The sequence below is a fragment of the Saimiri boliviensis genome, chromosome 7, assembly GCF_048565385.1.
Source record: "Saimiri boliviensis isolate mSaiBol1 chromosome 7, mSaiBol1.pri, whole genome shotgun sequence".
NCBI classification, from domain to species: Eukaryota; Metazoa; Chordata; class Mammalia; order Primates; family Cebidae; genus Saimiri; species Saimiri boliviensis.
This window is the reverse complement of record NC_133455.1, coordinates 13089381-13102934: the sequence shown is the minus strand read 5'-3', so window position 1 is coordinate 13102934 and position 13554 is coordinate 13089381. Positions and strand designations below refer to the sequence as shown.

Sequence of the window (13554 nt, the reverse complement as noted above, 5' to 3'; positions counted from 1 at the left end):
GGGTCAGACCTTGTCTCTAAAAAAATAAAATGAAATAAAATGCTGTTGTAGTGTCAAAGCAACCATAGGCACTGTACAAATGGGTATGACCATGTTCCAGTGAAACTTTGTTTACAAAATCGGCATTACAGGCTGTAGTTCCTTGACTTCTGATGTAGAGACCACATAGAGGTGCCATCTGGACAGCAAAGGCCCTGAGACTTCATGAAGAAAGAGCAAGAGGCCCAGCTGTTTGGTGCCCAGCCTCCCAGCCAGGGCACCACACACTGAGTGAGCCCTCACAAACAGTCCAGCTCAGGAGAGCTCCAGGTGACTGCAATTCTGGCCAACGTAATACAGAGCCTAGGAATCCCCAGCTCAGTCCAATCAATCTAAAGCACGTGAGAGGTAATACAATGACTTATTTTTCTTTAAAAAGATAGAGTCTCACTCATTGCCCAGACTGGAGTGCAATGGTGAGATCTTAGCTCACTGCAACCTCCACCTCCCAGATCCAAGCGATTCTCCTGTCTCAGCCTCCAAAGTAGCTGGGATTACAGGCACCCACCACCACAATTGGCTAATGTTAGTACTTTTAGTAGAGACAGGGTTTCACCATGTTGGCCAGGCTGGTCTCAAACTCCTGACCTCAAGTAATCTGCCTGCCTCAGCCTCCCAAAATGCTACGATTACAGGCATGAGCCACCTCACCCAGCCACAATGACTATTGTTTTAAGTCACTAATATTTAGGGTGATTGGTTGCATAGCAATGTTGTACAAGGCAGGGTTTCTCAAATTCAGCACTCTTGGCATTGTGGGCTAGACAATTCTATGTTATAATGGGCTGCTTTGTGCCCTGTAGGATGTTTGGTATCATCTCTGGCCTTATCCATTAACTGACACTAGGACATCGAAAACATCTCCAGTGGGCAAAAATCACCCACTGGTTGAAAAACACTAATGTCAGAATATGAAACTGGGACACCAGCAGCCAACCACCCTGTCACATGGAAGTCAAGCCAAGTCAGAAACAGGGTGAAGGCCAGGCCAATATATGACTTCATAGGCCCAAGGTACTTTTGCCCTCCTCAGCCCCTTCCTCCATTAAAAACAAAAAAGAATTCAAAAATTATATTTTATGGGGCCAGCATGGGGACTCACATGTGTAATCCCAAAGCTTTGGGAGGCTGAAACAGGAAGATTGGTTGAAGCCTGGCGTTTGAGACAAGCCTGGGCAGCACAGTAAGAACCCATCTCTACCAAAAAAAAAAAAAAAAATTAGCTGGGCGTGGTATGTGAACCTGTAGTCGCAGCCACTGAGGCAGAAGGATTGCTTGAACCAGCAAAGTTGAAACTGCAGTGAGCCGTGATACGCCACTGCACTCCAGCCTGGGGCAACAGAGCAAGACCTTGTCTCCAAAAAAAGCAAAAATTACATTTTATGACTACATTGATATAAAGATGAATGTCATCCAGAATCATTATACATGATTATGTTCATTTTTTCCTATAATTTTAAAACAAATTAAAATTTAATTAAGTTAATTAAAACTAATTAAATTCATTAAAAGTAAATATCACAGGTCCTAAGCACCAGGCCTACTCTGCCTAATAGAAAGTCAGTCCTGAGTGAGTATAAGGATGGGGCCAGGGGACATTATTGAGATTTCTGGAACCAGCCATTCCTAAAGCTAAAACTTAACTCATTCCTGGATTTCTCAGTTCCACGAGCCAGTAAATTCACTCTTTTATTCACACAGGGTCTCACTCTGTCACCCAGACTAGAATGCAATGCACAATCACAGCTCACTGAGCCTCAACCTCCTGGGTTCCAGTGATCTTCCCACCTGAGCAGCTGGGACCACAGGTGCAAGCCACCACCCAGCTAATTTTTGTATTTTTTGTAGAGATGGGGTTTCACCATGTTGCCCAAGCTGGTCTTGAACTCCTGGGCTCAAGTGATTCACCCACCTCAGCTTCCCAAAAGTCTGAGATTATAGGTATGGGCCACTGCACCTGGCCTAAATTAAGTCTTTGAATTGAGTTTGTCACTTGCAGCCAAAAGCCCAACTCACCTGGTCTCCCAGCTACAACAGGTGCAGCCTGAACTTGAACCTGGATCTGTCTTACATAGACCAGAGTTTTTACCCTCTACTATCAACTAACTCGTTCTGCCTCAAGCATATTTCTAGTTTTCACTCTCAGAAAACTTTTCAAGAAAAAGTTCCCCAAACTTACACTTCCGGACAAAGTTGCTCACATGCTTAATCTTCATCAGAGCAGGCTGACTGCACTCTTCAAAGAGAACAAAGAGGGCATCTAATATCCCTTCTCGGGAAAGAGGAGACATCTGCTGTTGAGTCATAAAGGGTGGTTTCCCCTAAAAACAGCAAACAGCAGATGGAGACACTGTCAATAATGAAAAGCTTTGATCAATAACATCCACACAGAGTAATTACAAGCCACCAACTCAACTAACTGCTCACGACATGCTAACAGCACAATTCTGTGGCTTCATTCCTTAAAGCAACGTCAACTGACAGTCATCATGGTATCACTTCTATGATTCCAGATCTGTGGGTTTCTTTCACCAGCACCTGGGAGGAAAAACTGCAAGCATGGCCCTTAACAAGAAAAGGTCCTTCGTTCCTAAGAGTCTGAGGCTATCGAGAATATTTCCTCTGGGTCCTCTGGCTCTGACATGCTTTCGTGTTTCTACAATAGAAAACAATGGTTTTTCACTTCTTTCATGTGTGCCCAGGGGTTTATTCCTATAATTTCAGCTTTTTAAATGCATTTGAACAACCTAGAGTAATGAGAACGGAGTGACTATCATAAAGCCAAATTTACTCATGATCTGGAGAAACAGTTACAAACTGGCAGACTGTCTCTGGCCCACAGACATGTTTTGTTTGGCCTGTAGTGTTTAAGATAATTTGAATTATCTGCGAATATTTCAAAATCAAGAGATTCCATACAAAAAATAAAAATGGAGTCTCTGGCTTCTCTTGAAACACTGGCAGATCCAGCAACACTGCCTCACCTTCCTGCCTGATGATGCTGAGCCGAAGCTGAGTAATGCTGCCCCTCCAGGAAAACAAAATTGCTACTGTATCTCACGCAACAGATGTGTTTCGGAGTTCACTGCAGGTCTGACTCCATCTTCCAACTAGCCGGCTTGACTCACTGATACTCACTGCTCAGCACCCAAAGACACAAGTTTGCATCTCTGGTATAGAGCAGTGATTCCCATGTGCCAAGCCATGGATTGCGTGGTCTCTCTGCAAAGATGGCCTCCAACTGTTTCTCTAATTCTGTAGGCACATGTTATTCCTTCCTTTAAGCACTGGAGTCTATTTCTCCTCCCTTTGAATCTGTGCCATCTCTGAGACTCTCTTCAACCAAAAGAATGTGACACAAGTGACACTGTGCCAGTTCAGGGCAGTGCCTTTAAGAAGCTTGCCAGCAGCTGGGCACAGTGGCTCACACCTGTAATCCCAGCACTTTGGGAGGCCCAGGCAGGTAGATCACTTGAGGTCAGGAGTTTGAAACCAGTCGGGCCAACATGGTGAAACCCTGTCTCTACTAAAATACAAAAATTAGTGGGTGTGGTAGCGATGCCTGTAATCCCAGCTACTTGGGAGGCTGAGGCATGAGAATTACTTGAACCCAGGAGGCCTGAGCGACAGAGTGAGACTCCCTCTCAGGGAGAAAAAAAAAAAAAGCAGTAGCAGCAGCAGCATCTTACCAGCTGCCACTTTTGGGAAGCCAGCCACCAAGCAAAGATGCTTGGGTTAGACCAAGGGTCTGCAATCTATAGCCCTTGGGCCAAATCCAGCCCACAGACTTTTTATAAGATTGACTGAAACACAGCCACATCCATCATTTACATATTGTCTATGCCTACTTTTGTGCTACCATGGCCAAGTTGAGTAGTTGCAACAGAGACTACAGGACCCGCAAAAGCCTAAAGTATTTATTTATTTTCTTGTTATTTTTTTGAAACAGAGTCTCACTCGGTCGCCAGGCTGGAGTGCAGTGATGCAATCTCAGCTCACTGCAACCTCTGCCTCCTGGGTTCAAGCGATTCCCCTGCCTCCCAAGTAGCTGGGACTACAGGCACACACCCCCATGCCTGGCTAATTTTTTTTTTGCATTTTAGTAGAGACGGGGTTTCACCATGTTGGCCAGGATGATCTTGATCCCTTGACCTCGTGATCTACCCGCCTTGCCTCCCAAAGTGCTGGGATTACAGGCGTGAGCCACCGCACCCAGGCTAAAGTATTTATTACTTACAAAAAAAAGTTATGAGTCGTGGGCTACACTACTGAAAGCCCTCATGGAGAAGAGAAGCCACGTGAGAAACACTAAGGCGCCCCAGCCAGCAGTCAGCACCCACATGTTCCAGTCCCAGACATAATCCCAGCTGAATGTAGTCCCACAAGTGACCCCAGCTGACATCACAGGATGCAGCAGAAGAGCCAACTAGCTGAGTCCAGCCAAACCATAGAATCCTAAGAAAAAATAAATCACTGCTGCTTTAAACTTTGTGAGTGCTTTGTTACACAGCACTTGATAACAGAAACAAACTGGCTGCGTTTGAATCACAAGAGAACTGGATAATTTAAGAAAAAAAAAAAAAGATTCTCTGGTCCAATCCCCCTCCGCCACAACCTACTGAATTAGAATTTTTCAGATTGTAGCCTAGAATCTGTTTCATTAACAAGTTCCCCAGCAGGGCAAGGTGGCTCACACCTGGAATCCCAGCACTTTGGGAGGCCAAGGTGGGAGGATCACTTGAGCCCAGGAATTCAAGACCAGTCGTGGCAACACGGGAGACCCCATCTCTCCAAAAAAAAATAAAATAAATTAGCCATATGTAGTGGCATGATTTTGTAGTCCTAGCCACTCGTGAGGCTGAGGTAGGAAGATCACTTGAGTCCAAGAAGTCAAGGCAACAGTGAGCCAAGGTCACATTGCCGCACTCCAGCCTGGGCAACAGAATGAGACCCTAGTCCCCAAGAGAGTCAGACGTCAGTCAGGAAGGTCACCATATCTGTCACTTTAGTAACAGCTGCCACTAACTCAGAAAAATAAAACGCTTTGTTTCTTCTATTCTTCAAGAGTTCAGACCACCTACAGCAGGGGTTCCCAAATACAGTACTGGTTCTTAACAAAGTTTTCAACAGCCTGCAGTGAAATGAGAAAAAAATGAACATCACATGACATCTCTTTTATAAAACTAAATGTATTCAAATTTAAAAATGGTCCTTTATTCTGAGATGATGTTCTTCCTCTTTTGTTGTTTCTTAAAATGCCCTTGATGAAATAAAAGGGCCGAAAATAATAAGGGTTTTTTTTTTTTACATCCTCACTTGGCAAAATAAAATGTTGAAAAACCTATGTCTGCCCGGCAATTTGGGAATTTTTGCTGGCTGAGAGTCTGATAATCACTGACCTAAAACATGTCAAAAAATCCGCCGGGCGCGGTGGCTCAAGCCTGTAATCCCAGCACTTTGGGAGGCTGAGGCGGGTGGATCACGAGGTCGAGAGATCGAGACCATCCTGGTCAACATGGTGAAACTCCGTCTCTACTAAAAATACAAAAAATTAGCTAGGCATGGTGGCACGTGCCTGTCATCCCAGCTACTCAGGAGGCTGAGGCAGGAGAATTGCCTGAACCCAGGAGGCGGAGGTTGCGGTGAGCCGAGATCGCGCCATTGCACTCCAGGCTGGGTAACAAGAGCGAAACTCCATCTCAAAAAAAAAAAAAAAATCCTGTTGAGTAGAAGGAAAAAAGACAAATGGACACTTAGTTTAGACAAATGAAACTAAGGTACTTACCTGAATGGAAAATAAAATTGCTACTGTATCTTAACCTCATTAAAATAGCACTATATGGGGAAAAAACAAACAGTATCCTTACCTGATCACTCAAGGCAAATGATAGGTATCTACTACACTTGCAATAATAGCAGAGGGAACTCAGCATTAAAAAGAGATGAACTGAGGGTTTACCCATAATTCTTCCTGTTATAATGACTGAATACAAGACATTCTTAATAAACTGACACGCACAGGCAGTGTGGCCCAACAGCTATGTGGTCAGCCCTTGGAGTCGGACCAACCAAAGATGGAGTCTCATCTTAGCTCGATCTGCAAGACCCAACGTGCATGATCTTGGGCAAGGCCTTACCTACCTCTATATCTGTCTATATCTGTTGTCTCCTATTTATGTATTTATTTAGAAACAGGGTCTCGCTCTGTCGCCCAGCCTGGAGAGCAGTGTCATAATCGCAGCTTACTGCAACTGGCCCGAGCAATGCTCCCACCTCAGCCTCCTGAGTAGCTGGGACTACAGGCACACGCCACCATGCCTGGCTAATTTATTTTTGGGACGGAGTCTCACTCTGTCACCAGGATGGAGTGTAGTGGCACAATCTCGGCTCACTGCAACCTCCGCCTCCCTAGTTCAAGCAATTCTCCTGCCTCAGCCTCCCAAGTAGCTAGGACTACAGGCACGCACCACCACACCGCCCAGCTAATTTTTGTATTTTTAGTAGAGATGGGGTTTCACCATGTTGGCCTGGATGGTCTTGATCTCTTGACCTTGTGATCCGCCCACCTTGGCCTCCCAAAGTGCTGGGATTACAGGTGTGCACCACCACGCCCGACCTCCTGGGTAATTTTTTGTATTTTTTGTAGAGACAGGGTTTCCCCACCATTTTGCCCAGGCTAATCTTGAACTCTTGGACTCAAACAATCCACCCGCCTCTGCCTCCCAAAGTACTGGAATTACAGGCGTGAGCCACCACACACCTGGCCTATTGCCTCCTATTTAAAGTTTAAATAAAAATAGTCCTTACCTCTGTTATGAGACTGAAGAGAGATATCAGGAACATGCCAGTTATGCCAGACACATTGGAAGCCATAGCTATTACATAATCAGCACATGAAAAGCCCTTAATAAGTTGGAGATTTTTGTTTTGCTTTGTTTTGGATACAGGGTCTTGCTCTGTCACCCAAGCTAAAGTGCAGTGACATGATCTTGGCTCTGTCTCCCAGGCTCAAGCCTCTCAAGTAGCTGGGACTACAGGCACACGCCATCACAGCCAGCTATTTTTTGTGTTTAGTAGAGACGGGGGTCTTACCATGTTGCCAGGGCTGGTCTCAAACTCCTGACCTCAAGCAATCCACCCACTTCAGCCTCCCAAAGTGCTGGGATTATAAGTGTGAGCCACCACACCCAGCAAGTTGGAGATATTTTGAAGTAACATGACAGGATAAAGGGGCTGAAAAGCGGCAACCCTCCACCCAACTACGGTTAGAGATAGACTATTGAGCCAGGTGCGGTGGCTCACGCCTGCAATTTAGGAGGCTGAGGTGGGCGGATCGCCTGAGGTCAGGAGTTCAAGACCAGTCAGACCAATATGGTGAAACCCCATCTTTAAAATATAAATAAAAGAGATAGACTATTAATTTGTGAAAAATATGTCAAGACTTAAAATGCTGATGCGGATGGTCCCACACAACAACCTAAGCTTTCGGTTTAGACTCGGATCCGTTTAAACACTCAATACCAATATTTTGGAGAAAAAAAAAGTTATCAAGAATACATCATTGTTCATCATCTTACAGGTATCCTACATAACTACCTTCCTAAATATAATTTACTATTAAGGAAACAAATTTAGTATTAATATTATAACTAATACCACTCTATGCTGAGTATTAACAATAATTAGCATCTGTTTATGAGGAATTTACCAAGAGCCAGGCAAGGTGCTAAATGCTTTATATGGACTATCTTATTTAATCCTCACAACAACCCTGTGGACTAGGAACCAGCCTCTATTTTATCTTTGTTTTAAGATGAAATCTCACTCACTCTCTCACCCAGGCTAGAGTGCAGTGGCAGGATCTCGGCTCACTGCAACCTCTGCTTCCTGGGTTCAAGTGATTCTCCTGCTTCAGCCTCCAAATTAGCTGGGATTACAGGCGCATGCCACAACTAATTTTCTGTATTTTTAGTAGAGATGAGGTTTCACCATGTTGGCCAGGCTGGTCTCAAACTCCTGACCGCAAGTGATCTGCCCAAATGCTGGGATTACAGGTTTACAACCTCTGTTCTAGAGAACAGCAAATGAACTCAGAAAAGGTCATTGACTCACCCAAAGTCACACAGCTAACAAGTGCTGGGACTGGGATTCAATTCTAAATCTTCATGGTCTCTATCGTCCCCCTGACTTGGGAATACATAAATCAAACAAGGATTTCTACTTCACCAGTGTTCCACATACATCATATCCATCAGAAACAAAAGATTTAAAAATCTATTTGGAAGTAATCTTATATCATTAACTTTTCATGCTTCTGGAGTGATGAAAACTTTTATCTTGAGAGGAGTGTGGGTTAAACAGGTGTGGTATTCATCAAAACTTTTTTTAAATTTAAAAAGTAAACATCCCTGCAATGAAAAAGAATAGGATTATACCCACTGAAATTGTAGTTTGAAAAAGCATCTTTGACCAGGCGTGGTGGCTTACACCTGTAATCTCAACACTTTGGGATGCCAAGGCAGGCGGATCACAAGGTCAGGAGATCGAGACCATCTTGGCTAACACGGTGAAACCCCATCTCTACTAAAAATACAAAAAATTAGCTGGGCGTGGTGGCACGTGCCTGTAGTCCCAGCTGCTTGGGAGTTTGAGGCACGAGAATTGCTTAAACCTGGGAGGCGGAGGTTGCAGTGAGCCAAGATCACACCACTGTACTTCAATTTGGGTGACAGTGCGAGACTCCATCTCAAAAAAAAAAAAAAGTGTCTTTCTTATTTTTCTTTCTTTAATAAAAGGACAAACTTGGTGCAGCAGCTCATACCTGTAAACCCAGCACTTTGGGAGGCTGTGACAGGTGGATCACTTGAGCCCAGGAGTTCGAGACCTGCCTGGGTAACATGATGAAACCTTATCTCTACAAAAATACAAAAATTAGCCAGGTGTGGTAGCCCGCACCTGTGGTCCCAGCTACTCGGGAGGCTGAAGTGGGAGGATACCTCGAGCCCAGGAGGTCAAGGCTGCAGTGAGCCATGATTGTGCCACTGCACCCCAGACTGGACCACAGAGTGAGACCCTCCCTGTCAATCAATCAATCAAACAATGAACAAACTTTAGTACAGAAGTATAAAGTGTAAGAAATATGAAAAGATCTCCCTTCTGAGGCAAGTTCAGCTATCAACTTCTGCATTGTCCTTTTTCCAATACAATCAGTACATATATAAAACTCCAAATAGGGCCGGGTGCTGTGTGTCATGCCTGTAATCCCAGCACTTGGGAGGCAGAGGCAGGTGGATCACAAGGTCAGGAGTTTGAGACCAGTCTGACAAACATGGTGAAACCCCATCTCTACTAAAAATACAAAATTTAGCTGGGCATGGTGGTTCGCACCAGTAATCCCAGCTACTCAGGAGGCTGAGGCAGGAGAATCGCTTGAAACCAGGAGGCAGAGGTTGCAGTGAGCCAAGACTGGGCCACTGCACTCCAGCCTGGGCCACAGTGTGACTCTGTCTCAAAAAAAATAAAACAAAACTCCAAATAGAGGGCCAGGTGCAGTGGCTCACACCTATGACTCCAGTACTTTAGGAGGTCAAGGCAGGAGGCTCACTTGATGCCAGGTGTTTGATACGTGCCTGAGCAGCATAACAAGACCCCATCCCTACAGAAAATTAAAAACTTGGCCGGGCATAGTGGCACAGGCCTATAGTTAACAGAAGCCCTTGTTTCAAACAAAACAGAATTTCTCCTAAAATATTATCCTTGGTCCTATAATAAAAGCAGACAGAGCACGGTGGCTCACACCTGTAATCCCAGCACTTTGGGAGGCCAAGACAGGTAGATCACTTGAGGCCAGGAGTTTGAGCCCAGCCTGATCAACACGGTGAAACTCCATCTCTACTAAAAAAAAAAAAAAAATACAAAACTTAGCCAGGCGTGGTGGCAGGTGCCTGCAGTCCCAGCTACTCTGAGGCTGAGGCAGGAGAACTGCTTGAACCTGGGAGGCAGAGGTTGCAGTGAACCGAGATTGCACCACTGTACTCCAGCCTGAGCGACAGAGTGAGACTCTAAATAAATAAAAGCAAAGGTGAGTGACAAGGAGGTTCCAAGGAAACACACAGGTGAGCAAAGTTGGCAGGTGAGGCTGTTACCTGGAAGAACAGATTCAGCCTGGAGGCCCGGCTGGCAATGGGTTCAGCAGCACCGGCATCCAAAGGATTCCGCACTCCATATTTGAACTTCAGCATCTCCCCACTGGTGCTGAAAGGATATCAGAAAAGCCAAGCATGTCCTATGGTTTGGGCAGGAAGGGCTTGAGAGATCCTGATCTCCCTCAAGATATCAGGGGCAAGGAAGCGAAAATCAGCTACAACTCCAGTTTTAGGAAGCTCACTCTAATCATGGAGATTAAACACAAGACTTTCACTCACCATAAAAGGAGGTGATACACTTATCTGACATACTCTCTTTCTTATAAATGTGTTTATCTCCCCCGTTAGAATGGAAGGTCCACAAGGGCAGAGATTTTTCCATGGGGGCACACGTACTCTGGCACAGAATAGGTGTGAATAAATAATTATTAAATGAATGACTGAAATAAGCAAACTCTACAGCTTGTTGGAAGGTGTTAAGTGCTATGGGGTAAAAACAAAAGCGAGCAAAATAAGGACAACGTGGGTGAGACGGTGCAATTTTTAGTGTGGTAAAAGAAGACTTCACTGAGAAGCCACCGCTTGACTCAAGACTTGAAGATCTGAAGTGGGTGACCAGCAAGCCGTGAGGATATCTGGGGAAAGAAAGACATCCCTGGCAAAAGAACAGCCAAGGCAAAAGCCCTGAGGCAGGACCTGGCCTCTCCAACAGTAACAGGGAGGCCAGAGGCACTGGAGCAGAGCCAAAGAGGTGGGGGCATCAAGGAGGTGATGGGGTGGGCACGGGGTATGAAGACAATGAAACAGAGAGGTTAAGTAAATTGCTAAGATCACGCAGGTAGTAAGGAACTGGCTGACTGCACTGGGCAGAATAATACAGTTGGTGCTGACAGGAGGCAGAGCTGAAGAGACACAGGACTCCGCCCGGTTTAGGGAAGGAACGAACCTCCCGCCCCGGCACCACCCGGCGCACCCCTCAGCTCCCAAGGAGGGTGGGCGCGCGCACAGACAGCCCAGGAAGACCCTCTAAGCCTCCCGCGGCGGAAGGGAAAGCTGGGACTGGTGTGGGTGGAGGCAGCCCTCCCCTGGCCTTGCAGAGCGGGGTGCGGTAGAATTGGGGCTGGGGAATCAGACTCACGCTCAGTGGATCCCGCTGGTCTGCAATATACTCCGCCCCGCGCCTCCCGCCGTCGCGTTTGAATCCGAAGAACGGTGCAGGCGGGTCTCAGCCGTGTCTGGACCAATCAGCGTGCCCACTCCTATGATAGACGTGGGCGTCTCAGCCAGGTCCCGCCCATGTCCTTGAAGGGACGGAGGAAGTGACGAGGAGAGCCAATCAATTGTTTCTTCCTTTGACTCGCGACCAATGGGAAAAGGGGAAGGGCAAAGCCTGCAGGGCAGGTCTCGGAAGTTTGAAATTGGCGGTTACGCAGGATGCTGCGTTTGGGGACGCGACAGTTTATCTAGGATCCCTGAGGAGGTCGCCAGGGCGTTGTGCCCTGCTCTCGACCACCAGCGAGGAGGAAGGCAGCCAGGCCGCTCTGCTGGGTCTTCTTGTCTCACTCCTGTGGCTAAAGTAGAAGTACTCGTTACCTGGGGAAACCCAGTCGTTCTCTGCTACAGCTGCAAATCTTTTTTTTTTTTTTTTTTTTTTAGACGGAGTTTCGCTCTTGTTACCTAGGCTAGAGTGCAATGGCGCGATCTCGGCTCACTGCAACCTCTGCCTCCTGGATTCAGGCAATTCTCCTGCCTCAGCCTCCTGAGTAGCTGGGATTACAGGCACGCGCCACAATGCCCAGCTAATTTTTTGTATTTTTTTTTTAGTAGAGACGGGGTTTCACCATGTTGACCAGGATGGTCTCGATCTCTTGACCTCGTGATCCACCCGCCTCGGCCTCCCAAAGTGCTGGGATTACAGGCTTGAGCCACCACGCACGGCAGCTGCAAATCTTTTGAGCTTGACTTCAACCTGCCTTGATGACTGCATCTCCCAGCTGACTGCCCTGTAAGGAATTGGTGAAAGTCATTGAGACCATCTGAAAGGACACTTTAAAATAAATTATAGGCGAGATACTTAAACAGGCACTTCACCAAAAGGGAAATCCAGATGGCCAACAAATGTATGAAAGGTGTCAACCTCTTTCATAATCAGAAAATATGAAAAATAAAGTCACGGTGAGAAACACACACTCAAATTCGAGAACAAAAGGATGTGACAATGTGTGCGAAGATGTGGAAGTACACACACTTATACAGTACCCGTAGACGTGTAAATGGATACGATCTGTTTGAAATTTGAAAAAAAAAAAAAGTTTGGTATTATTTGTTAACATTGAAGATTTGTGCATTCTGTAACTATTGCTAGGAGTAGTTTCTCTACCTAACAGAAACTCCTATTTATTTATTTATTTATTTAGAGATGGAGTCTTGCTCTGTCTCTCACGCTGGAGTGCAGTGACATGATCTTGGCTCACTGCAACCTCCATCAAGCGATTCTCCTGTCTCAGCCTCCAGAGTATCTGGGACTACAGGCACCTGCCATCACGCCTGGCTCATTTTTTGTATTTTTAAGTAGAGAGTATTTTCACCATTTTCACTGAAGTCAGGCTGATCTGACCTCAAGTGATCCGCCCATCTTGGCCTCCCAAAATGCTGAGATTACAGACCTGAGCCACCATGCCCGGCAGGAAACTCCTACTTATGTACACCAAGAGATGTGTATAAGAATACAAAATCGTGCTGGCAAAAAACTGAATGCAACACAAATGTCCATCAGCAGTAGAAAAGATAAAATTGTCTATTGCAGTGTTTTCATACAGCAATAAAAAAGAATAAACTGCAACTAGCCACAGACATAATGAGTCTCAAAATAAGGCCTAATGAAGGAAGCAAGACAATGATGCATGATTCCACTCATATAAATTCTCAAAGCCAACAAAACAAAGCAACATTGTTTAAAGAGGGATGTATTATGTTGGTGCAAGCTGTTAAAAGAAATGGCAAAATCATAAAGAAAGCAAAAGTCAGAATAGCAATGACCTGGGGTAGAGATGGAGGCCTTTCAGAGGGTTGAGATGCTACTATGATCTATTTTTTTAACCTAGATATCAACAATATGGATGTAACATGGATATGGTTTTATAATAATTAAATTGTGTGTATGTGTGCACTTCTGTGTGTGTGTGTGTGTGTGTGTGTGTGTGTTTTATTTATATATGTAAAGTCCTTTTGGTACTCTCTTAATTCTACAGTAGACAGAACTGGAGTGTGTTCTTTCTCTTTCTCTCTCTCTCTCTCTCTCTGTCATCTCTCTCTCTTTCTCTCTCTTTCTTTCTCTCTCTCTCTCTCTCTCTCTCTCTCTCTCACACAC

The 13554-nt window shown here is 45.4% G+C and overlaps 1 protein-coding gene across 7 annotated transcripts in view; it reads right to left on the bottom strand.

Moving 5' to 3' along the window:
• The window catches only part of CIT (citron rho-interacting serine/threonine kinase), a 195216-nt gene extending 183821 nt beyond the window's left edge, over positions 1 to 11395 (bottom strand). For 4 of the 7 annotated variants that reach the window (XM_074402162.1, XM_074402163.1, XM_074402164.1 and 1 more), the window contains exons 1-3: positions 11323 to 11372; positions 10185 to 10293; positions 2219 to 2360 (exon numbers count right to left, since the gene is read on the bottom strand). In XM_074402162.1, coding sequence (XP_074258263.1) covers positions 2219 to 2360; positions 10185 to 10280 — 238 coding nt within the window. In that variant the 5' untranslated portion in view covers positions 10281 to 10293; positions 11323 to 11372. Of the gene's footprint in view, positions 1 to 2218; positions 2361 to 10184; positions 10294 to 11322 lie in introns of those variants that run through there. The other 3 variants (XM_003932193.4, XM_074402166.1, XM_074402167.1) reach the window with 2 other exon arrangements.
• Between the last annotated feature and the right edge of the window lie 2159 nt (positions 11396 to 13554).